General features: G+C 42.5%; 1 protein-coding gene across 7 annotated transcripts in view; it reads left to right on the forward strand.

The window, feature by feature from the left end:
* PNPLA6 (patatin like phospholipase domain containing 6) overlaps positions 1-26,215 on the forward strand; it is a 128,926-nt gene that overhangs the window by 1,019 nt on the left and 101,692 nt on the right. For 5 of the 7 annotated variants that reach the window (XR_011600057.1, XR_011600058.1, XM_070938284.1 and 2 more), the window contains exons 2-8: positions 12,680-12,761; positions 20,885-20,972; positions 21,087-21,169; positions 21,974-22,068; positions 23,125-23,265; positions 24,832-24,991; positions 25,863-25,943. Coding sequence is in view for 5 of the 7 variants with exons in the window: in XM_070938284.1 (XP_070794385.1) it covers positions 12,680-12,761; positions 20,885-20,972; positions 21,087-21,169; positions 21,974-22,068; positions 23,125-23,265; positions 24,832-24,991; positions 25,863-25,943 (730 nt within the window). In the remaining 2 variants the exon portion in view is untranslated. Of the gene's footprint in view, positions 1-12,679; positions 12,762-13,374; positions 13,433-20,884; positions 20,973-21,086; positions 21,170-21,973; positions 22,069-23,124; positions 23,266-24,831; positions 24,992-25,862; positions 25,944-26,215 lie in introns of those variants that run through there. The other 2 variants (XM_070938285.1, XM_070938288.1) reach the window with 2 other exon arrangements.

Genomic DNA, 26,215 nt, shown 5'->3' on the forward strand with positions numbered 1-26,215 from the left:
GAACTAAGGATAGTATTTAAATCAGAGACAGATATTTCAAGCAACTGGAATTGCTTAACTGCCTGGATCTGTGCCAGCAAGATGTTTTTCCATTCAACTAAGATCAAGGTCATTTCTTCATAAATCTATGTATCATTAACATGAATTAGCTTTTACTTTCTTGTTAAAGACCAGGTTTGATTCTTTGATGTCCCAGTAGGTTTTAATGGAGAATGCTAGAGAGGAGTGTATTGTCATATGAGTCTCGTTTTGGTATATTTGGGGAATAACAACCTTGCCTAAACTCAAAAGTTGAGGTTAGACCTGATTTACATCTCTATAAGAAAATATCAGGAGATCTGTAACTGTAGGCTAGACTGAGAAGTCAAGAATGCAGTGACAAATTATTTCTGTATGGTTGCCAAGATGACTATATGGGTTTGTCCACTAGAAGCTGAACTTGACTTAGAGAAAACTTACCTTTTCTAGTATGGATTTGTGAAATAGATTTTCAAGAGCTATAAACAAAATTCACACTGAGAAGAGCACCAGAGTCCTATTCTCTATTCTATGTTCAGTGGTCATTCAGAATAACTGGTTAATGCAAGTATAGTAATAAACTGCCATATATGGTAAATGAGAAAAAAGAGACACTTGTTAGGCAGGCTGAAGCAAAGAGGCAATCCCAGAACCAGCGAAATCTGGGGGCTGGGCAGGGGACTGAATGTATCTGCCCTCAGTGTGGAAGGGATTGCTACTCTCGAATTGGCCTTTTTAGTCACACTAGATGCTATTTTAGGACCTCTTTCCAGAGCACAATACCATAGTCTCTTGAGACTGAAGGATGCCAATGATGGTAAATGAGAAAAAAGACACCAGTGAGCAATCAGATGTATATGCCCCAAGCAGGAACTATGCCTATTACTTATACGCTTCAGGCTCTTTTTACATTTAATACTAACCTGATTTTTAATTCTTTGTTGTTTGTTTGTTTGTTTGTTTGTTTGTTTGTTTGTTTTGTTCTGTTTAATTATGTCGGATTCTTGGAGACTACCTAGACAGGTCTCTGCAAGTATTTTTAGCAAGATTTCAAAAGTAGTTTGCCATTGCCTCCTGAGAGAAAGTGACTGGCCCAAGGTCATCCAGCTGGCTTTATGCCTAAAATGGGACTAGAACTCACTATGTCCCACTCTCTAGCCTGTTGGCCTAACCCAATGATGGCTAACCTTTTCTGGACCGAGTGCTTAAAGTGCACACATGCATGCGTGAATGCATGCACGTGCACCCAAACACCCAAAATGCAATGTGTGCGCAGCCCCCGTGCATGCATGGGCCCATGCGTGCGCCCTGCCCCCGTGCATGCGCAGGCCACCCCCCACATATGCCCCCTGCACATGCGCGTACGGCCTCAATCGCACGCCCCCTGCGCATGCACTGCAGAGACCCAAAGATCAGCTGGCCGGCGGGAGGCTTGTGCATGCATAGCAGAGCTGAATTAGGGCGACGGGTCGCATGCCATTAGAGAGGGCGCTGCGTGCCACCTCTGGCACACGTGCCATGGGTTCACCATCACTACACCACTACACCAAACTGACTCTCTTCTTTTACAAAGTGTTAAATAAATATTTGGTCTTTACATACATAATCTGAAATAGTTGTATAAACTAGTTATGAATTTCTTTGCATAATTTAGTCTCCTTTCACTGGGCTTTGAAGCCTGCTCTGCCACTCTAAGGCAAATGAAAGCTGAGATTCTCAAAATGTTTTCACTATCTAATCCAGTGCCCTCCAGATAACTGGGACTGCCATTAGAATTTTCTGCCATTATTATTGCCAAATTAGTGCCATTATTAATTTATTTACTTATTTGATTTCTGTAGCTCCCCAGAATCATTTGTTGAGATGGATAGCTATCAAAATCAAATAAATAGATAAATAATAACAACAGACTATGCTGACCAGATCTTTTATGTGAGCATAACTAGGGGCATTCATTGGGAAAGCTTGATCAGACCTTAATACCTAGTAGTTTTAAAATGGCTATCTTCTTTACTGCACTTTTTTTTTTCTGCCAAGAAATATTCCTTAGCAATTGTGTGCATTTGTAGATGGGGGCTGTATAATGCTTGGTGGCAGGAATTTCCTGGGTTGGATGACTCTGGAACTGAAATAGTATTAGTTTCCTCATATCATTTTTCTAGAAATAGTTGTTTTTGTCCTGATACACTTTGCTCCTACTGCACCTACTGCACCAGAAGTGATTTGTACTTAAAATACTTCTGGAAGTAGAATAGAACTAATTTGAAATGTTTTGCCCTCTGTTATCTAGTGCCAATGAGTAGAAATAGCAGAGAAATATATTTTGGCTAAATGTATATAGAGAAGCCTCTTAACTATGTGAGCTATTTAAACATAGAATAGAATTCCTTGAAGAGGTGAGTTCTTTTGTTGATTAAAGTACACTGAGTCTGGATAGCCATTTTGTGGTTATATACTGCATTCCAAATCTTGTGTGAAGTACAGAGGCTAGATTTAACAACCTTCTAGTTCTCCTCCAACTTTATAATACCAAACCACACCATGGCTTTTGAAAGAGGAACTATATATGGAACTTGAAGATGTTAAATTATATCACCTGATCTTATTAAAAGATACCAGATGTTTACTGTGACGTTATTGACGTTTTGAGTGCTTTTATTTCTTTGGTGAACTTTCTTCTTTAGGAGGATAGTACTACTCCCATGGAATACAGATTAAAGGAGAATAGGGAAGAGCATAGCTGGTGTTTTTCCCCATATACTTGACTGTATCCTTTACATAGGCATTCATCCAAGACTGATAAAATTGGTTACTGCAGTCCCAGAGCTTCCTATTATTTGTACAACTGGCATTTTAGCTCTGTTGCTTTCCAAAACAGGCTTTCCATTACTAAGTAGATGTGGGCTGCTGGAAGGTTTCTTGAGTTAGCCCCATGGATAGGAAAATTTGTAATACTGGTAACCTTTGTAACATGCTGTTCTGTATTCTGCATCCTTTTAGCAACTTCAGAATCATTCATAATGCAGCTTGTTGATAGATCCTTGATGTATTCAAATAGCTTTGTCACTGTTTCTCTTCTTGATGAGAGATCTTCTGATTTTCTCCAGGATTCTGATATACTTCTTGAATAGAAAATATTTTAAGATTTGATTTTAACATTTTTGTTTTAACTAAGATGTAACTGTAAGCCTTATGGTAAGATTGGGTGGCCAATGGTACGATGGGTGGCTAACAGTATGAAGGGTGGCCACTGTATCTTATGGTAAAATGGATGACCAATAAATTTTATTTTATATATATATATATATATATATATATATATATATATATATATATATATATATATATATATATATATATATATATATACACACACATATACCTGTGTTTCCCCAAAAATAAGACTGGGTCTTATTTTCTTTTGGGCGCCAAAATAAGCAGAAGGGCTTATTTTTAGGTAGTGTCTTATTTTTTTCCCCAATGTATGGGAGGCCCACTTCCTCTGCTTGCTCGTGATGGGGCAGAAGGCCGCGCGGTGCATCAGTGCTGCCAGGAGGCAGGGGGGTCTGCCCCACGTGCCTCACATGGTTTACCTCAAGGGTCCGTAGCCAGTCCACCCAGGCCCCAACACCTGCCTCACCTCATGGTGGTGACTCCGGCAGCCCCATCCAGCAGGACCTCATGTGGCTGCTGACCCATTTCTGCTTATTTGCAGCCACAATGCAGCAGGAGGCCGAGTGATGGAGTGGTGCCACAACCACGAGGCAGGGGGTGGGTGGAGCTGTCCCACACGCTCCGCACTGGCTTACCTCAGGGCCCTATCCTGCCTGACACCTGCCTCACCTCACAGCTGCAGCACCAACACACTGCTTTGCCTCCTGCTCCATTTTGTCCGGGAGCAAGCAGAACTGGACTGACAGCCATGTCGGTTCCTGCTGCACATGGCTGCTGGTGCTGTCGCCACGAACCAAGGCAGGTATCAGAATGTGGATGGTCTGGCTGTGGGGGGCCTGAGGAAAGCCTGTGCAGGGCGCATGAGGCAGTTCCACCACCATCCTGCCTCACCTCGTGGCCATGGCACTGTGAGCAACCAGATAGAATGGGCGGGCAGCTGGCTGCACAGGCTCTTATGTAGGCAGCTCACCTTGTGGCTATAAAGCAGGCGGCAACCACGGTCTGCACTCTGCCTGGCCTGGAACTCCGGTGTTGCTTTCGTTGCGTGCAGCCAAAAGCAGAAACAGCAGAAGTCTTTCTTTCTCTCCCCCAAACTCCGCCAGAAATGAGTCTTTGTGAGACTCACCGCACCACCGTTGCCTCTTGGAGCAGGGCTCTGCAAGGCTTATTGTGCCGTTGGACGCATGAACAGCAGCACCTCTTCAATCTTCCTCGTACCGGCACAGCTTGTGTCCTGCTGCTCGCGGCTGCACCAGTATATCAAACCTCACGGCAGTGCTCCCCTTCGTGTGTGCAATGGCACAACAAGATTTGCAGAGTCCTGCTCCAAGAAGCGGAGGAGGAGGCGCGGTGAGTCTCACAAAGACTCATTTCTGGCGGAGTTTGGGAGAGAGAAAGAAAAACTGCTGCTGCTGCTTTCCTTGCATGCAGCCAAAAGTAGAAGCAGCAGAAGCAGCAGAAGTCTTTCTTTCTCTCCCCCCAATTCTGCCAGAAATGAGAAGCAAAGCAAGGGTGGGCGGGCATGGCCTGTGCGTGTGCTTATGCTCAGTTGTATGTTTCAAACCCATGTGGCTCTCCATTCTAGCACTAGCACTTTTCATGAATCGAAGTGAGAAGTCCGCAAGGTGCATGGGCCTCTCTGCCCTGGGCTAATCAGAAACGGCGGCTCTAAGGCCACTGTTTTGGTCACTTGGGCATTTGTAGTTGCAGCAACCCCCCGGCTCTAGTCGTGCGGGCTCTTTTTATCACTCGGCCCACCAGCTTTGTGTACCCAGCCTTTCGTGTACTATCCCCACTCCCCTCCGCTACTACTACTACCCTTCTTCCCCCCCCCTGGGGCTCCCTGCACACTCGGTTGGTGTCAGAGCCGCTGTTGGGCAATGCTATTCGTGCGCTACCGAAAGGTCGTGATCATGGGATACTGCTCGTTGGGGGGGTGTCTGCTGGGCAGGCACCACATGGCAAGAGGTGCTGGGCAGCTGCTCCCTTGGGAGCGAGTTCCCAGAGAGCTGGGTGCAGGGCCAGGAGGACGCAGGCATGGAGTTGGTGGAAGTGAGTGCTGTGGAAAATGGAGGCAAGCAGGCACAGGCTTTGGACACACATCGAAGTGATGCCTGGGAGGAAAAAGAGTGGAGGTGAGGGGAAGGGCGGCGGGTTTGGGCCATTCCTTGAGCGCAGCAAGTCTGGAGGGCGACGCGTGCAGGGGCAGTGGGGGGTCGCCCAGCAAAGAGGCAGGAGCGGGGTGAGAGTTTGCAGGCAAGGGGGATAGATGGATGGATGGATGGATGGATGGGAGGTGGGTGAGCTCCAAGAACGCCAGGGAGATTCCCACCTTTGGTTGCCCCAGTTGCTGGGTGGTGGCGCAGCATGAAGAGCAACAGGTTTCACGTGTGAAGTCATGGAAGATGCCAGAAATGAGTTTTTGTGAGACTCGTTGCACTGCCGCCGCTGCCTCTTAGAGTAGGACTCTCCAAGGCTTGTTGTGCCATTGCACACACGAACGGCAGCATCGTTTCAAGGTTCGACATACCGGCGCCGCCTTGAGTGGCAAAATGCCATCCGGTACAATGAAGCTCTTGATGGTGCTGCCGTTCATGCATGTAATGGCACAACAAGCCTTGCAGAGTCCTGCTCCAAGAGGCGGCGGCAGCATGACAGGTCTCACAAAGACTCATTTCTGGCGGAGTTTGGGGGACAGAAAAAAAGCCTTCTGCTGCTTTTGCTTTTGGCTGCACGCAAAGAAAGCAATACCAGAGCTTCAGGCCTGGTGGAGCGCAAACTGTGGTCGCCGCCTGCTCCATAGCCACAAGGTGAGCTGCGAAACAGAGGGGCCCTCGGCTGCAACATTGCCTGGCGTTGTGGGCATGGCTGGGGCTAGCAAAAGTGTGCTGGAAATATCTCCAGGCACCCGGAGAGACAGAACTCCCGGCCCTCACTGGATCAGCTGATCCGCAGGCCGTGTTTAAGGGGCCCAGCAGCCATGAGGTGACCGGGGAAGGGACGGGCTGCCTCCTGTGCTTGCCACGCCCATCCCCTTCACTAGGGCTTATTTTTGGGGTAGGACGTATATTACAGCGGTGAAATCTAAAATTTGTTACTACTGGTTCTGTGGGCGTGGCTTGGTGGGGAGGGGGTAATGTGACTGGGTGAGGGTGGCCAATTTTTTTTTTTAACTTTTAAAACCATTTTTTCTACAACCTCTTTGGTGAAGAGGTTAAAAAAATGCTTTCAAAAGGCTCTGATGATCCCAGCTGAGTTGCCTGATCGGCAGAGACTTTTTTTCTTTTAAATGCCTCTGAGGATCCAAGCTGAGTTGCCTGATCGTCAGAGGCATTTTTTTTTAAAAAAAGGGTTTCTTTCTTTTAAAAGCCTTTGATGATCCCAGCTGAGCCGTGCAATCGTCAGAGGCTTTTTTTTTTTACTTTTAAAAGCATTTTTTCGGCTGAAGAGGTTGTAGAAAAAATGCTTTTAAAAGTAAAAAAAAAAGCCTCTGATGATTGTGTGGCTCAGCTAGGCATGGGGGGGGAGGGTTGAGGCAAGGATTTTTGCTACTGGTTCTCCGAACCACCCGCCTCCATTGCTACCGGATCAGGCGATCCAATCCAAACCGGGAGCATTTCACCTCTGGTATATTAGTCCCACCGCAAAAAAATTGAGCTAAGCCTTACTTTTTGAATAGGTCATATTTTCGGGGAAACATGGTACATATGCATATGCACATACATATACAATTATATATCTATATATCTATATATCTGCCACCCATCGTACCATTGGCCACCCATAGTTTATATATATATAACACATATCCGTGATGATGAACCTATGGCACGCGTGCCCGAAGTGGCACACGGAGTCATGTCTCCTGGCACGCATGGTGTCGCCCATTCCCCCTCTGGGTTTCTGGCATTCATGCGCGTGTGATAATCAGCTGGCCTTTGTGCGTGTGGCAGTGCTGAAAACTGGAAGAGCAAGTCTTCCATTTTCCGGCGTGAGCATACATGCCGGCCAGCTGATCGGCGCATGTGTATGCGCGGCAGTAACTGGAAGACTTTCTTGCCGGAAACCAGAAGTACTTTATCTGATGCGCACATGCCTCCTGGGCAACTCCTCTTCCTGGTCGCAGCCCTGATGAGCGCGCGTGATGTGCTCCCTTTTCAGCATTCGGCCATCACTGCCATATGTGTGTGTGTGTGTGTGAATCCTAATCCCAGATCAGAAAAATGACTGGGAAAATTTGCCTCAAGTGTATGTGGAAGAGATTAGTATTCAACTTTAGTATTCCAAATTACCAAAAGAAAAATATTTAATGGAAAGAAAAATTCATAGGTGCATTACAGTTACATAAGATGTATTACATATAACATTCCCTTTAATCTAATTTAATTGAAAGATATATGGTCTATAAATTTTATAAAATAATTTATATTTAATAAATAATAATAATAACTTGGAGTTTTTATTTGCTTTCTAGAAATTTAGAAATGAGACTAAAGACTTTACAAATCAGCCATTTGATCTGGTTATAGGATATTTCTTATATTTTTGGTTAACTTATTGAAGTCTAAGGCTTTTTTTTAAATCAGTTAATTTTAATAGTTCTCTAATATTTTTTATATGTAACCAGGATTTGCATAGCTACACTCTCTTTTGTCTTCCCTTTTTTACCCACTCACCCCAACTTTCATCCCAATTTAAAATTTACAATAGCTTAGTCACTCTGCTGCATTGCATCTGATGAAGTGAGCCATAGTTCACAAAAGCTTACGCCTTTTGATACAGATACAGATTAACAGAGTTGGAAGGGACCTTGTAGGTCATCTTTTAATAAAAAATAGTCTGAAAAGGTGCTATCAGAGTGCTTCAGAAATTCCTATTTGTTTTCTCCTTCTTCAGGCCAGGGCAGCTACTCTCTGGGGTAATAAACAGCTTCTGTTTATCTTCTTTGTGCACTATAGCTTAAGGAGGTGGTTTCTTAAGAATAGGACAGATGTACAAACTCAGAGAGTGAAGCAATTGTTTCAGCTTTGGGCAGCAGTAGCTCAAGTTCCTGATATTGTGCAACTTGCAGGAAGGATAGTTTTATTTTTGCAGTTAAGCACTCTGTCGAAGCCACAGTGGTTCAGGAAAAAACAAAAACAAATGTGTGCCACAAATGTTCATCCCTTGAACAAAACTGCTATGGGGCATATTCTTTGAAGGCTAAATTGTTTTCAAGGGAAGGGCATGAGCAGTTTTATTTGTTGGCTGACAGCTTTGTGCAGTACTAATTATCCAATGTTTACCTAGATTTAGGTAAGTACTTTTTTGCAAGACAGTGTGTCTTCCTACATGTGTGCTATATTTCCAGATTAGAGACCCAATAATAGAACAGGAGCCCATGTCCGGGCTAGATCTCCATCTGGGATCAGATATTTCTGATTGTGCAGTTGTGGCTGTCTAAGCTTATCTTTTTACAGCACTGTCCCTGACTATCACTATCATTCCCACTAATGTGTAGACTGAGTTTGTCTATAATTTTCATTGGATATGAATTATATAGTTTCCTATATTGTATATTGATTTATTTAATAATGTGAGAAATTGCTTGTGTGTGTGGTTTTTTTTAAAAAAAACTTTGAAAGTCCTTATCATAAAGCTAAATTTACTCAAATCTAGTTTCTATTTCCCTAATAATGTACCATTTTTGTAGAAATGCCACTCTGGATAAAAGTTTAATACAGATATTATAAGGTATTGCCATTATTTATGTCAATTATTCAGTTGCATGCTTGTAGATTAGACATTATAAGAAGAGGACAGAGCTTGCTTTTAGTTTTCCAGAAGTACAGGTAGTCCTCAACCTACAACAGTTTCTTTAGTGATCATTCAAAGTTAGAACAGCAGTGAAAAATGTGACTTATGACCATTTTTCAAAGTTACCTTTGTAACATCCCTATGATTATATGATCAAAATTCGGATGCTTGGCAACTGGTTCATATTTATGACCGTTGTTTGAGGTCAAGGTTTGTCAAGGTTATGTGATCACCTTTTGTGACCTTCTGACAAGCAAAGTCAATGGGGAAGCCAGATTCACTTAACAATTGGATTACTAATTTAACAAATATTCACTTAACAACTGTGGCAAGAAAGGTCACACAATGGGGCAAAACTCACTTAACAAATATCTCACTTAACAACAGAATTTTTGGGCTCAATTATGGTCGTAAATTGAGGACTATCTGCATAAGGGATGGATAAAAACTAGCAATTTGGTTGATTATCCTTACTTTGCTTATAAAATATGACCATGAATAACATAAGTTTTCTGCAGTAGGAGTTTCATAATGAGGATAGTGATTTCATCCATCTTGCCTATCATCTAAACAATCACCATTTACATGAGTCTAGTCCCGTGATGGTGAACCTATGGCACGTGTGCTACAGGTGGCACATGTAGCCATATCGGTGGGCACGTGAGTTCAGTTCTGGCGCATGTGCACACTGGCCAACTGATTTTTGGGCCTTCTGGGCCCATCGGAAGTAGGGAAACAGGCTGTTTCCTGCTTCCGGAGGGCCTCGGGAGGTGGTGGGAAAGGCCTGTTTTTCTCTCCCCCCAGGCTCCAGAGCCTTTCTAGGAGTTTGGGGAGGGCAAAAAGGGCCTTCCCCACCCCCAACCCCCAGAGGCCCTCTGGAGGCCGAAAATGGCCCATTTGCCAACTTCCGGTCCCACCATACTTTCTTGAACAACCTACATACTACATGGAATTTGACAACTGAAAAACATAAATGGATTCTGCCTGCCCTTACTATAGCTAAAAGACTCATATTGCAACTTTGAAAAGAATAAATGGATGACCGGAAAGAAAAGAATTAAGAGGGGAAAAGTTAAAAATGTCAAAGCACAGACAATTGGATGGCTAAATTGGGTAGGTGTTATTTTGGAAAGGCATTTCACAATGCTGGATCTATCTACTTTAATAATTCACTTTGCTTTTATAAATCAAATTAAAATTGGATGAAATACCTGTTAGAACTGAGACAATGCTGAAGCCTAAACTGTGAGCGCCATCTATTGATGAATGAAAATATATCATACTCTATAACACTGGGAAAATTTTTGATAAGAAAAATAACATTTATTTGGAGAACTGGTGATACTTATTATTCTATACTTATCTACCTTATGATTATGGGAGGTTCAATTGTGAGAACAAGGAAGATACATAAGTAAAGCAATTTTTGAATGCTAAGATATATGACTAAACTTATAGAGGGGATATAAGAAGATATTTGGAGAGCTTCCTGGGCTACCTGAACATCTGATTGAATAATCCTGGGATATAAAAGAACTGTGACTATTGTATTCTTCAAGGAGCAACATTAGGCCTGACTGGTTGTTGGATTATTGAGTAAAAGTAGACTTTATTAAAATAAGATGAGATGTTCCATATGGGGGAAATGAGTGGAAGTTCAAAAGAAATATTGTTGATGTTCCAAAGCATTAAGGACACTATGACAAAGAACTTTAGGGAGATAAACAATTTAGTGCAAAGCATAGATGGGAAAATAGAAAATATTTTACAAGGGACAATGAATAAAGATCAAGATGTCCAGGAAAGGGGGGAGACAATGTAAAGAATGGAGGAAAAGACAGAACAGACAAATCAGCAAACAAAACAAGAAGAGAAGAAAGAGAAGAAAATAAGGATTATAATGATTAATGAAACAAATCAGGGAAAAATATTTTAAGAGATTTAAAAATGGAATGGGAAAATACCATTGAAAAAGAGATAGGGGTTTGAGCAGACATTCTGGAGGCTTGGCAGCATAAGAGGATAGAGATGGGAGGAGTACTCAGACTAAATAGTAAAAATGTAGATGTAGATAGAGACAAAGATCCAAGAACAGAGTATGGGAGGCATGCCAAAAAATAAATGAGAATTGAAATATTAAAACGGGCAAGGGATGATGGATAGAAAGGAAATGTTTTCCCCCCCTTTTTTTTAATATAATAGGGACCAGTTTAAAAGTTAGTATAGAAGTAGAAATAAGGATATACATTTTTAAATAATAGAATAAAGCAATAAAAGCAATAATTAGATGAAAGATTAGAGATTGAAAGATGTATTTAATATGTATGTTTAAATAATATCGTGATTGTTGTCAGGATCGAGTAATGGGATTATATTATAATACAATATGTGTATTACAGTAGGATTAGTAAAGATGGCCTGACTAAATAGAATAATCTAAATAACTAAGATTACAGGTTGAAAGATGGTATTATTATGCATGCTTAAATAATAATTGGCACTAGAATGGTACATTGAAATACTGAATAATTAAATAATGAAGGACTATATCTTAATACAAATATGAGTATTAATACTAGGAGTATATAAACTTAATGTAACAAATATTATTGATATTAGTATTGTCATTTGTATCAAAATGAATGATACCCAGATGCTGTTCATGTATTGATGTTGGTGTATATATAAAAATAAAATAAAAAACATATAACAAAAATTTTTTTTGAAGCGCTGAACAACCTTAATAAATAGTATGTTACTTTTCTGTTCTTTTTGTAAATCACTTTAAATGTAATATATACTGAATTCAAAATAACTGTCAGGTGTGCCATCTTCGGCGTGGTGCCTTGCTGGCATCCTGCCATCAAAGTCTAGGAGGGAGGAGGGGGACATGGCAGGGGGGAAAATGGCAATCAACATGCGTGTGTATGTGATGTGAAATTAGGAGGGGGGAATGACAGATTGACAAAGAGCAGGAGAGCTTGGAATCAGTTTGTGCCAGCACCCAAGGCCATGCGCCCTAAGAAAGAATGTGAACATTTCAGTGTTCTCAAAATACCTAGGCAGACTCTTATTAGCTGACAGCAGACTGGTCATGGAGGGAGGGCTGGAATGTGTGGAAACTTTCTGTATCTTTTGAGCATGGGAAATTTAGAGCCTGATTCTACTGAAACCAACATCTTTTAGCAAAAAGCCTATCACTTCAACCAAATGGAGTCGAGGATCTTTCTTTCCTAAGAGATCGGACTGGGGCAGGTCTGACATTAACTGTAACTACAGATTCATCTGACTTTTATGTTTACTTCATTTGGATTCATTGCCTTCATGGGAGCTTTGGATTAATTAATATAAATTTTCTTACATTTTTCTCGGATTTATTTCCATATATTTACTGTTTTTTCCCTGTTATCTACTTCCTGAAGTTAATAATTTATATTGACAAATATTTCAAATCTGTTTCTGAAATCTATTTCTGTGGCTCTTTTCACAGCATATTAGAGCATTAAAAAATCCTTAGAGATAGTCCATATTTAACAACTGCAGTAAACTCATACCCGGTATTTTTATTGTATAGACAAACTTTTTTTTCTTCAATTCAATCTTGTCCAGTTCTCAGAGACTGCCTGAACTTGATCACTGGAAGTAAGTATATATAATCCTGGAGCTATTTGCATTTTTCTCTTGCCTGCAGGGTCCTTCATGGACTAGGCTTGGAAGAAAAGTTGATAGCCATCATGGGGCAAAGTGAATCGGAGCCACAGAAGGAGGAAGAGGTATAACCACCATGCTTTTCACTAATGGATAGCTGCTCATCTATTTCCTCCTGCTCGTCCTCTCTTTCTCTCTTCCTTTTGCTCAAGTGGAGAACCCAATAGTACTGTATAAATGCCTTTCATCATTCCCTGCTTAGTAAATAGTGCATACTTAGCTGTCCATCATGCATCTTTTTTTGTGCCATGTAGAGACCACTTTGCTTTTAAGCATGAGTTTGTATGCTTAAGTTTCCAAAAATCAGCTTGTTGGCTTACCTCTTTGTATTGCATTGACACTTAATGCAATATGGTTCTTGTCAATGAAACATTTAGTCCATGAATAGAACATAGTATCTAGTACATCCTGTTCATCTCCATCCTTGTGCCCTTTAAATAATTACAATAATTGGCAAACCACATGTCCAAGGGCTACGCCGTTTGGATTGATGGTGTTTATAGTCCAGTATATACAAAAAACCTAGGATGGAGAAAGTCACCTTGATATTAACTACATCATGAAGCATGCTAATCTGTTTTGCTTCTTCTTTTCCCATTCTTTGTTTCTGAAAGCTGTGGCCCTGCTCCCTCCCTCAAGGCCTGCTCCATTCTCTCCACTACAGGATGCAATGGTTATGACGGTTGTGCTTTCCAACTTCAAGCTCTTTGTGGAGGATCAGCTCTAGAACAGCATGGTGAGGGGGAGGTGGGGGAGAAAGCTTTCAGTGGCCCAAGCTCAATTCAGCATGCAATGGTTGCTGCCATCTATGGAATAAAATGACTTTGAATACAAAAATGCAAGGTTTTCATATCCAGTATGTGAATTTCAGCTCAGGGTGCCACTAATCACAGCCCTTAAGATGCCTGGCTATGCAGTGTGGGTGGAAGGAAGCAGGATTGAGGATGGCATGATTTTCTGCCACTACCAAGACTCGGAAACAAACACACTAAAGCAGATGGGTTGACATGGGCTATATAATAAAATAATTTCCTCGTGTTGGGTTTTAAAGCCAACACAATGGAATGATAGACATGAGCTTCTACTTGATGTGGGTTACTCTTTTGTTTCTCCAGGACATGTGGATTTTGAAAGCAATGATCTCAAAGGCAAGAAATTCCAATCTACAAAAAAAAGGAGGGTGGGGGGAGTGTATCCAGGAAATTTCAGATAAATCAGCTTGACATCAATGCCTGGGAAGATCCTGGAAAAATAGTCAAGCAGCACATTTGTGAGCGCCTACAAACAAACAAAACAATTAATAGAAGCTGGCATGGCTGTGTCAAAAACAATGCCAGAGAAACCTCATTGCCTTCTTTGACAAAGTGACTAAATGGTTAAGGGAAATGCTGTGGACATACCATGTTTCCCTGAAAATAGGACATGTCCCGAAAATAAGATGAAGCCTAATTTGTGGGGTGGGCCTAAATATACACCCTCACCTGGAAATAAGCCCCCCTCTCATACACGCACACACAGGTCCCTCACCCCCAACCCTCCCAAGGCAGCCACAGCCCTGCGAACTCCTGCATCCCTATCCCCTTTCACCACCCGCGGCACTGACCATAGATCTCGAGCGCCTGCTCCTGTGCCATGGTGGAGGCCCGCCGGCTCTCACCCCCATGCCTGAGCACCGCGTCCACATAGTCCGTGCTATGAGCGCCCACCACAGCAACCCCAGTGCAAGCATCATCGCCCCAGGGCTTCCTTGGAAGGGCGGCCACCAGTGGCAGAGAGGCTTCCATGCATGGTGGGCAGTCGCAGAGGCATGGCACGTCCTGCAGCTGGGCACGGGTCTCGGTGGGGATGGCTGAGGTGCTGCAGGTTTGCTGCTGTTGCCACCGCCACCTACAGAGGCCTGGCAGCCCCCTGCAACCAAGTTCAGCCATGGGAAAGGAGTGTTGGCCATGGCTGGGCCGGCTGAGCTGTGTCTGTCGGGGCTGCCTTCAGCTTGGCTGCCCGGCGTCTCGCTGCCAGGTGCCTGGAAAGAGTAAACGACCTGCGATTGGAGAGGAGGAGGGAAGGGGAGGCCTCCAGCGACCGTCACCATAGAGTGGGAAGCACACTCCCAGAGCAGCTGCTGCCCTGGCTGGGGTTTGGAAACCGCAGAGGCAGAGTTTGAGGGAGAGAAAGAAAGATTTCTGCTGCTTCTGCTGCTTTCCTTGCATGCAGCCAAAAGCAGAAGCAGCAGAAGTCTTTCTCTCCCCCAAACTCTGCTCTGTGCCTTCCAAACCCCAGCCAGGGCAGCGGCCGCTCTGGGAATGTGCTTCCCACTCTATGGTAATGGCTGGAGCTGGACCCTGCAGGGAGAGCTGACCCAGACCGTGGCTTCCACACAGGTGCTGGTGGTGGGCTGCAGTGGCATTCGCTACGAGCTCAAGGATCTGGTGCTCACCAGCTTCGCCCACATAAACATGGTGAGGCCTGGGAGGTGCGCGAGCAGGGGTTGGGGACAGACACTCACGTGGCTTGATGCCTTCGGGCTGCTCGCGTTCTTTTTTTTTAATTATTTTTTTTTAAAAAAAATTTAAGGCCACTCACATTCTACACACACCCCGTGGGAGGCTTGATGGCACGCGAAGGGAGCCTCTCTCTGCTGGACTCCCGGCTGCGAGTGCGCAGGCCTCCTGGGGCCTCCTGCACCCCCGAAATAATAAGACCCCCCCCAATAATAAGGCCAAGCCCTTATTTCAGGATTCAAAAGAAAATAAGACCTTGTCTTATTTTCGGGGAAACGCGGTAGTTTAGTTAGACTTCAATAAGGCATTTGGCAAAATTGACCTCAACCTACTTCTTGGTAAGATACAACAATGTGGGATAGACAATACCACCACTAGATGGATTTGGTATTGGCTGACCAACCACACTTAACGGGTAGTCCTCAGTGGAACTACATCTACATGGAGGAAAGCATGCAGTGCAGTACCTCAAGGTTCTGTCTTCATAAATAATCTCTTCATAAATAATCTAGATAAGGGGATAGAAAGGAGATTCATCAAATTTGCAGATGATAACTAAACTGGGGGGAATAGCTAACACTTCAGATGATAGATTCATGATTCCGGAGGACCTTGACACTTGACAGACTTGAACACTGGGATCTATCCAGCAAAATGCAATTCCGTGGTGAGAAAAGTAAGGTCCCACGGATAGGCAACAAAAACCAAATGCACAGATATACAGTAAAATAAATATTAGAAGAAGAATAGCCTATCCTAGGGAAACAAGAACACCCTGCTCAAGCAGGAAATCATATACCCTTTCAGATAAATGGCTGTCCAGTCTCTTAAAAGCCTCCAGTGAGGGAGCATCCACAATTTCATTCTACTGGTTAATTGTTCTCATTGTTAGGAAGTTTCTCCTTAGTTCTAGATCAGGGGTGTCAAACTCGATTTCATTGAGGGCTGCATCAGAGTTGTGTTTGATTTAGGAGGGCCGGGGTGTGTGTGTGTGGCCAGGGATGTGTGTGATCATGGTGAGCATGACCAGGGTGGGCGTGCCCATGGTGGGTGTTTGACACAGGCTCAACATGCATTTTTTCCCTTCTCTTTTTTCTTTCCACAGTTCTTTACTAGAACCATTTTCCTATCTCTTCTACCAGATATTACTGGCAAACATTTATTACTTATTATTCATACTCCACTAAACTTTTTATTTCTAAATTTATACCCCATTGTTTAATAGTAAATTGGTTTTCCAGGCAAAAAAGCTAATTATACTATTGTATTTTTATTATTCAACTAATAATAAAAATACAATAGCATAAATAACATAATACAAGATCTAACAGCAGAGGTAAATTTCCAGGATAGTAAATAGAAATGGCTGTCAATTATAGATAGTTGATTGTAGATTAAATGGACCTACAGTATGTAAAATCCAGCATTAAACTGTAGTATTAACATAGGATGTTGCTTGTTTTCTATCCAGATTAGGCACTTATTGAGGCCACATACTGTAATTGTAATCCAGTCCAATCCAGTCTTCCTGCAACACTCTACCAGCCGAAAATGGGCTGCACGGAGGCCCCGTGAGGCCACCACACAACCTGCTTTTAACTTTCATGGCCTCCAGCAGCACTCTACCACCCAAAAACTCGCCACGCAGGACCTCCGTGTGACCCGTTTTCGGCCAGCAGAGTGCTGCAGGAGACTAGGGAGGCCAAAAACGGGCCGCAGGGGGCATCCTTTGATATTTCCAGGCTGGCCCTGTGGGCCAGATTTAAACATCCCACAGATCCTGCCTGCGCGCCTTGAGTTTGACACCCCTGTTCTAGATGGTTAGATTCCATCCATTTTTTCTTGTCTTGCCTTTTGGTGCTTTGGAAAATAGGTTGACCACCTCTTTTTTATGGCAGCCCCTCAGGTATTGGAATACTGCTATCATGTCATCCCTAGTTCTTCTTTTAATTTCACTAGACATCCCCAATTCCTGCAACTGTTCTTCATATGTTTTAGCCTCCATGCCCCTAATCATCTTTGCTGCTCTTCTTTGAACTCTTTCCAAAGTTTTAACATTTTTATTATAATGTGGTGACTAAAACTGGATGCAGTATTCTAGGTGTGGTCTTTATAAAGCAGTACAAATACTACATATTGCTTAAAAGCATTGTAAGCCGCCCTGAGTCTCCGGAGAAGGGCGGCATATAAATCAAACTAATAAATAAATATGATCTTGATTCTATTCCTCTGTTAATATAACCTAGGATTGCATTGGCTTTTTTGGCTGCCACTGCACATCTTCTGAAGTGTTGGCTATTTCTGCCAGCTTAGTGTAAATCTGCAAATTTGTTGAGTCCCCTCTATTCCCTCATCTAAGCCATTTATAAAGATATTGAAGAGTACTGGGCCTAAGACAGAACCCTGTGGCACCACGCTGCTTACCTTCCTCCATGTAGATGTAGTTCCATTAAGGACTACAAGTTGCGTGTTGTTTATTTAGACAGTTACAAATCCATTTGGTGGTGATGTTGTCTGTCCCACATTTTTCTAGTTCATCAAGAATCAGGTTATGATCTACTTTGTCAAATGAAATTCAATATACTAGATCCACAGCATTTTTCTGGTCCACTAATTTAGTCACTTTGTCAAAAAATGAAATAACATTTGTTTGGCATGGTCTGTTTTGACAAACCCATGTTGGCTATTGGTTATAATTTTGATTGCTTCTAGGTCAGTGATGGCAAACCTTTTTGGCATTGTGTGCCAAAAGTCGGAGCGCGACAGTGCTCCCGCGTGCCGGCACCCATAATGCAATGTGTGCCCTCATTTGCGCATATGCGCAGGACACACCCCCATGCTCCCCTGGCATGCACCCCACACTACGCATGCACGTTCCTGAACATTGCCCCCCACTTTTTCCAAGAGGGCTGGCGTTCCTCTTACTGGAGGACAACTAGGTACCGGCCCGTTTCGTGGTGAGACAGCCGTTCCCCGGCCAGTGCATGGCGGGGCTAAGAGCGCTGCCGGGGAAGCTCTGAATGTGCGGCTTGCCTGGGCTCCTTTCTGCTGGGAGCCGCTGTTCCCTGGCTGATGGCCGCTCTCTCGGCTACGCCGGGGAAGCTCTGAACGTGCGGCTTGCCTGGGCTCCTTTCTGCTGGGAGCCGCTGTTCCCTGGCTGATGGCCTCTCTCTCAGCCCCGCCGGGGAAGCTCTGAATGCTCAGCTTGCCTGGGGTCCTCCCTACTGGGAGCTGCAGGCTGAGGAGGTGCGGCTGGCAGGGCTTTGGCAGACCAGCAGCCAGTGAGATCCGAATGCATGGTTTGCCTGGGCTTCTTCCCCCTGAGAGTCACCGTTCCTTGGCTTGGCGCGACACCCCCACCCAACACCCATCACTGTGCTGCCTGTGGTTGGGCCTGTCACCAGTCCCTCGTCACACCTGCTGTACTACCAAGGCTCTTGATGTCAGGTTGATTGGTCTATAGTTTTCTGGATCTGCTTTTTTCCTTTTTTGAAGACAGGAACTGATCAAGCTCTTTCCCAGTCCTCTGGTAGTATCTGGTGCTCTAGGATCAATGAAAGATATGGTTCAATCTGAGATCACAACTGCCAGGTCCTTCCAAACTCTGGGATATCATCCATCAGATTCCGGTGATTTGAACTGTCTAGAGTGGACAGGTGTTTTCTTACCGCTTTCTTGCTTATTTTAATTTGCATTCCTAGTCTGTGCTTAGGGTTATGCTTTTGGTAGGTTGGGTTATATTTTCGTTTTGCATGAAGACAGATGTAAAGAATGAATTAGGCAGTTTTGCTTTCTCTCTATCACCCATTACTTCCTTGCTATCTTCTCCCAAAGTGGACTAATTGTTTCCTTGACTTTTTTTCTTAGTTTTTTATATGTTGAAAGAAACTTTTTAAAATTATTTTTGATATTTGTTGCAAGTCTTACTTCATTCTGAGCCTTCACTTTCCTGACTTCATCTTTGCAAGTTCGGGCTATTTGTTGGTATTCTGCCTTAGTTATGTGTCCCTCTTTCCATTTTTTCTACTTATCCTTTTTGTCTTTCAGTTTATCAGAGAGAACATTGTGCAAGCATGCTGGTTTCTTCTTGGATTTCTTAATTTTCTTTTCTAGTGGTATTGTGCTGGACTGGGCTTTTATAATCATATTTTTCAAGGAATCCTTCCCAAGCTCTCTCTAAGTTTGTTTTGTTTGTTTGTTTGTTTGTTTGTTTATTTATGTATTTATTTATTGAATTTATATTGTCACCTATTCGCACATTTGTTAAAATCCTCTCTTAAGGTCTAAGACACTGGTTAGATTATGTTATGTTGTTTGTGTTTGCATTATATTAAATTCCAATATGTCATAGCCACTCTCACCCCAAAGTTCTGGCAACTTCAACCTCTATCATTTCTTCTCTTAGTAAAAGAAGGTCCAGTATAGCTGTCCCTCTAGTTCCCTTCTCTACCTTTTGGATGACAATGTTGTCTGCTAGGTTGATCAGGAACCTGTTCGATCTCCCACTTGAGGCAGAGTTTGTCTCCCTGTTGATGTCATGGTAGTTAAAATTCCCCATTACTACTGTGGTGTACATACATTTGCTAACTGATCAGCAAAAAGTTCATCTATTTCTTGTGCTTGGTTGGGTGGCCTGTAGTATACACCTATAACAATGGCATTCCTTTTTCTTTTTATATTGACCCATGTGCATTTTAGGAGGTTTTCATCATTGGTTTTGTGCATTTCTGTAGCGATTTAGTGATCTCTTACATATAATGCAAGTCCACCTCCTCTTTTGTTATGTCTGTTTCTTTTGAATATTTTGTATCTTTCCATCAGTACATTCGGGTCATGAGTTTCATCCCACCAAGTTTCAATAATGGCAACTATATCATAACTGTCCTCGTGTACTGGTACTTCAAGTTTACTCTGTTTGTTTTCCAAACTTTTAGCATGTATATATAGGCATCTGAATCCTTTATAGCTGTCCTTGGGTATGCTTCCTATACCTCCAAGTTTATATCTAAGTTTTTCTTCCTTCCCATCACTCTCTACATCTTTGTTTGATTGGTTGTCTTGGGGTTTATGCTTGGGGCTTAGGTCCTAAAGATCCAAAAGATTGGTCATCAGCTTTAGTTTAAAGTCCTTCGGATAAGACTAGACAGACTTTTTTTGTTCATTGCTATTACTTGAAAGGAAGATATATTTCTAACCAGACAACAGAATGGCATGGTAGTTCAAGCTGGATGAGCTCCATACTTTGCAATTAGTTGTGCACTGATTTTCAAACACAGATTCTGAGCTTATTTCTGCTCCTGTGCAGGGATTAGATACAACTAAATTTGCTATCCTGGATTGGAACTTTTGTATCTTTGGGATCATTGTATATGTTGAGCAATTGAATTCTTTTTGAATGCAGCCTCCAAATTGTTCCATGACTAGAAGCAATTTATCCAATGGTCCATTTTAATTAGTCTATGACAAAAATCCTCTTTGTAATCTTTTGGTCAGTAAAATATAAATTCAAATTCTGATGGCTCCAAAAAGTTGGAATCTGCTATGAGTAGGCCCAGAATAGCAGTCTCTTCATCTGGTCTCCACAAAGAATGATGGAGGCACCCTGAATGTCTCTCTAATAAAACTGTTGTCTGGAACGTTTCTGATAACCATAGACTTCATATCAATTGGAAACCGATTTTTCTCCACAGGTGTTGGGAGTTGTGATAGGAGCTGGGCTTTCGGTATTGCTTCTTTCTGCTTTGGTACTGATATTGATCCACCGATTTCATCTTCAAAGTAAGTTCTCTTTTGATGGTGAAGAGAAGCCATGTCCCACAGGATATCTTTTTATTTGGTTTAATTTGGTCCTATCCTGCTGGATTCCTAGTCTCTTTTTTTACTTCTCTACAGAGGTTCAGGCTCCAGAGCAACCAAAATATCGATTTCGCAAGCGGGATAAAGTTTTGTTTTATGGACGGAAGATTATGCGTAAGGTAATAAAAAATCAGGGTACCAAAAATGAACATGTGAATGCTATGCCCAACTGCTTTGAAGGGCACACTGCATGATGCAGTCTCTGGGGAGCAAATTTTATATATCAGGCTCCTTGGAATTTGAATTTCACAGCATTGCATTATTCTGTCAGCATTCCAGAAAACCCCCGACTCCCAGTAAAGACACGGAAGCAGGCATTTCCCAAAGTTCTCTTTACTAGAAATAGGTTAACTGGCACATCTGGGAAATCCTGAATCTGAAAAGCCCGGGCTTTCCTTCAGTAATCCAAAGGTCCCAAAATCACCCCCTTTCTCCTCAATCGATCACATGCTCCAATCAACGTCTGTTCCACCTCGACCCAGCCCCTGACCACTCCTCCTCCAGATGCTGGATCACTCTGACCTTGACCAATAGGAAGAATGCTATTATGTCTACTAATTCCCCTCTCCTAAATCCCCCCTCCTACTTTCCCACACATGAGGAGATGGCAGCATTGAAGCTTCCGGCCTAATATGGCTTCCAAGGCTGACATATTCTTTTGTTTGTTTAGAAAAAATATCCTTTTTTTTTAATCCTGGACAAGGACCATCTTTTCACCATTGGTGCTTGTTTTATAGCCACTAAATTACCTTCAAAAAGGAAGAATAGTTCTGTATTTCTCAGGAACCTATTCTTAAAGATGAACCCATATTTGGACAGTTCTTGAAAGATGATCCTATAATTTATTGACTAGTATCAATAGATATAACAAGATTTGCAGGAAAAATCATCTCTTCATTAAACAATCAATTTTTTTTGGACAGGTTTCTCAATCTACATCCTCCCTTGTAGATACTTCCATGTCTGCTTCACGGCCACGCATGAAAAAGAAGCTCAAGATGCTAAATATTGCCAAAAAGTAAGCAGACAAGCCAGAAAGAGGAGAGTGTTTGACTGAATGAAGGGGTGTCTCCCAACAAGCTGATGGAATTTTGGAGATCTAGAACCATGATGTTCAGGTTTTGCCCAGAAAGGGAACATTGGAATTGAGTCAGTCTAGGACAGATGCAGGATCTAATATCTTAAATCTTCTAAGAAATGCTGGAGCACTTCCAAGAGAACCAGCCTCCTGAAATAATATGTTCAATAGGATGATTTTATGATACTCATCTGGCTCCCAATGTTTCAAAACTAGGCCAGATTCCCAGTTAAGAAAATAAACAATTATTCCTGTGCCTTCTTATTAATATTTCAAAGGAAACTATTTTTCATCTCCAAATATACAAATAAATGTATATGGTCAGGGTAGGCGGTTCCTGGATATTCCTCCGAATCACTTTTTGTTCTGCCAGTTAGGAAGAAATGCAACAATGAGGGCCAAAAATGAGTGTTAGGCAAAGAAAAAAGAGTGGTAGCTAAGGGAGACTAGGAATGTGGAAGTGCAGTAGGGAAATTGCTCAAGTTCTTTGTGGTAGCTGGATGCCATCTTCATGCTAGTAATATAAGATGTGCTATATGTAAACTTAGGCCTCCTGCTGAAAAACTGATACAGTGTCATAGAGCTCAGGCCAACATGGAAAGAAGATCCTTGTAACATTATTTTGGTTGCTTGGGAGAGAAATGGAGGGAGTAGTGGTTTGTGAGCCACAGTGGCACAGTGGTTAGAGTTCAGAACTGCAGGCTACTTCTGCTGACTGCCAGCTGCCTGCAATTTGGCACTTAGAATCCCATTAAGCTCAAGGTTGACTCAGCCTTCCATCCTTCCGAGGTCGGTAAAATGAGGACCCAAATTGTTGGGGGCAATATGCTGAATCTGTAAACCGCTTAGAGAGGGCTGTAAAGCACTGTGAAGTATATAAATCTAAGTGCTATTGTTATTGTGGTCTCTCTGGTAGAAGCATCTCTCTTCTCTTGCAAGAGGGAACTGGCTAATCGACTGTCTGAAGAAATCTCAGGTTTTTCTTCCTGTGCTCAGAATCCTGCGTATCAAGAAGGAGCTGCCAACCCTTCAGCTGAAGGAACCACCCCCATCTGTTTTGGAGGCTGATCTTACAGAGTTTGATGTGGCCAATTCTCATCTCCCCTCTGAAGTACTCTACATGTTAAAGAATGTGCGGTGTGTATATGTAGGAGTCTCATATTAGCTGAGGTTGAGGCTTGCATGGAAGTTATTGGAAACTGAAGTGCCTTGGCAGTAGCTGGCACTGTGCAAAACAATCTGGTTTGATGTCTTCCAGATGTGTTATAACTCTATTCTTTGTAATCTAACATTTCTTTAGAGTATCTTGAGAAAGGGTCAATTAGAAAAACACAATTTCCCATGTTGACCAAACTGGTATTGCTAAATTAGCCCTTTCCATAAAGTAACTATCACCACAAAGATTCTCTACTGTAGGATCTCAAAGCATGTAGTGAGGTTGCTGATATTCACCCCTCATCATTTTCATGTTATTTCCCCTATTGCCTGGAGATCCCAAGGACTGGATGGGTTTTTTTAAAGTTACTATTTTGTAGTTCTAAAAAATGCATGGCCAAAAATGCATGGATGTGGAGCACTGAGTGAAGAATTCTTGACATATTAAAAAGAATTGTAGGTATCTTTGGACTCCTTGCTTGGAGAATAATTGATCCTCTTGTCTAGGATCAGGTGTCATGGCTGCATCTCTCCTATACAAGCTTCTTGAGCTGACAGCCTGATATTAGCAATTAATGGGGAGGGGAGAGGGAAAGGAGAAGTGGGGCATGGAAGCCCAGCTGAGCCTTGTCAGAAGCTTCAGCCAGCCAAGGTCAACTATTGATATGCAGAGTACCAAGTACCTGTTTCCTAAACAATATACAAGCACCTGATTGGACATTTACAAGGTGGGGGGGTAGAGCTTCAGTAAAGTGTACTCCTGGCAAAAACAAATGGCCAGGAGTTTTTCTTTGCTAGATGACAGTTGCAATCAGGTTTGCTCTAGAATAGATGAACAGAACCTACATGAGACACCCATTTCATCCCAGTGCTACCCACTTTTAGAAGGTGGCCCTCAATAAGTCAGATAAAATGTGCAGCTCTTAAACCCATGTGGCTGTAGAGCTCTCTCTGGCAGATTTTCAAGATTAGGTTTGAAGCTAAGTTTCATTAATATTTAATTCCAAAGTAAATTAACCATATTTCTAGAATTAGTTTCCTTGGCATAAGGGAAAAAAGAAGAAAAGGCAAGAAAGAGGAGGAATATAAATGTGCCACCACTAGGAATCTCAAGTACAACTCAAACTTGAGAAGGATTGCTTTGGGAATTAGTTCCATGATTGAGTTTGCCCAGTTTGGCCTTTTATCATAGTTACTGGCACTAAATAGAGTTAAATAAGATATGATAGGAAGGCTACATACATGTGAGGAAGGAAGGAACGAAGGATGCAGTAATGTTCCCTTCAAAGCTTTATGTACACCTTTCTATCAAATGGTCTCCAACACTGCTTCCAGTAAAATATAACACTTAAAAAGACTACCCCTGTTTTAATGGTGCATGATTACATGCACCTCCCTTATTGTGGTTATTCTTCTGGGTTTTGTGCCCAGACTAGAGAATCTAGTCCACTGTCTCCAAGAAGCAAATTGGGATTGTGTGGTTGGTAGAGTTCAGTGTTTACTATGGTGGGATTATTGTTGTAATTGTGCCCTGGTATTTCTCTATAGGGTGCTAGGCCACTTTGAGAAACCCTTATTCTTGGAATTGTGTAAACACATGACCTTTCAACAATGCCAGCAAGGCGAATATGTCTTTCGCCCAGGTCAGCCTGATACCAGCATTTATGTGGTCCAGGATGGAAAATTGGAGCTGTTTCTATCTGAACAGGTAGGAGGAGGAGGGGCAAATCTTGAAAGGGCTGCAGTACACAGTGATCTGCTATGCCAGCCACAAGGCCAATCTGGCCTAGTGTTTCTTCCAGTGAGAGCTGCTGAAATGAATATTGCTTACAAGATGACTTCTCCCATTTGTTTCCATTTATTTGTCTGTATTTGTGTCAGAATCACCTATATAAAACTAACCAAAATTAACCAAAGGGTGCTTCTGGAGTGAAAGGATTTGCCGATTTGTCCAGGGACATCCCGATTGTCAAAAGCAATGCAGTCGTCGGGGAGGTTCCTGTCATGTTCCCTTGCATTTACCGTATTTTTCGGAGTATAAGATGCACCAGAGTATAAGATGCACCTACCTTTTTGGGTGCAGAAAAGAAGAAAAAGAAATCTGCCTCTGAGTAATTTTGCTTCCTTGCAGCAAACAGCCTGCTTTACTTTCATTTTCGTTTTCAGCATAGCTTGATTAGCACAAGGGGAAAAAAAATCTCCAGCAATTTACCTCTTTGCAGCAAGCAGCAGAGCCCTGCGCAAAACAGCTGAGAGCAAATCAACTGAGAGTCGGGAGGACGATCCAATCAACTTGTGCTAATTAGCCTGTGCTGAAGCTGAAAGGAGCTGTTTTTTCTTGTTGTTTGCTTGCAAGGAGGTAACTGCTGCGAGGCAGAGGCCAAAAGGTGAGAGCCAGTGGGTGGGCAAGGCTACATTCGGTGTATAAGATGCACTTAAATTTTCACCCCCTTTTAGGAGGGAAAAGTGCGTTTTATACTCCGAAAAATACGGTACTCAAAAGCCTTTATTTAAAAGCCAGACAAGGGAAAGAACCATGGTTAGCTTCTCACAGCTGTTTGTGTATGTATGTAATTCAGGATGGGAAAGAGACTCTTGTGAAGGAGGTGTTCCCAGGGGACAGTGTGCACAGTCTTCTCAGCATCCTGGATGTCATCACGGTAAGTATTGTCTATTTAGAACCACCATTCTCATAACTGCTTAAGCGTAAACTGTTAATCTCATTTTCTTTTTTTTTTACATTGTTAATTTTGTTTTACTTCTGCCTTCTTAATGTTTTAAACACGTGTGTTTTCCTATGTAAATATAGGATGATTTTTTTCTATTGCATAATGTGTTTTGTGTACATGTACTTTCCCCTAATACACACATACTTAATTTGTCAGCTGCTTCACAAATTTTCAGAGAGCTTTAATTCTTGTGCATATTGTCT

This window comes from Pituophis catenifer, unplaced genomic scaffold, assembly GCF_029215685.1.
Source record: "Pituophis catenifer annectens isolate HBS135680 unplaced genomic scaffold, rPitCat1.0.hap2 SCAF_2, whole genome shotgun sequence".
Taxonomy (NCBI): domain Eukaryota; kingdom Metazoa; phylum Chordata; class Lepidosauria; order Squamata; family Colubridae; genus Pituophis; species Pituophis catenifer.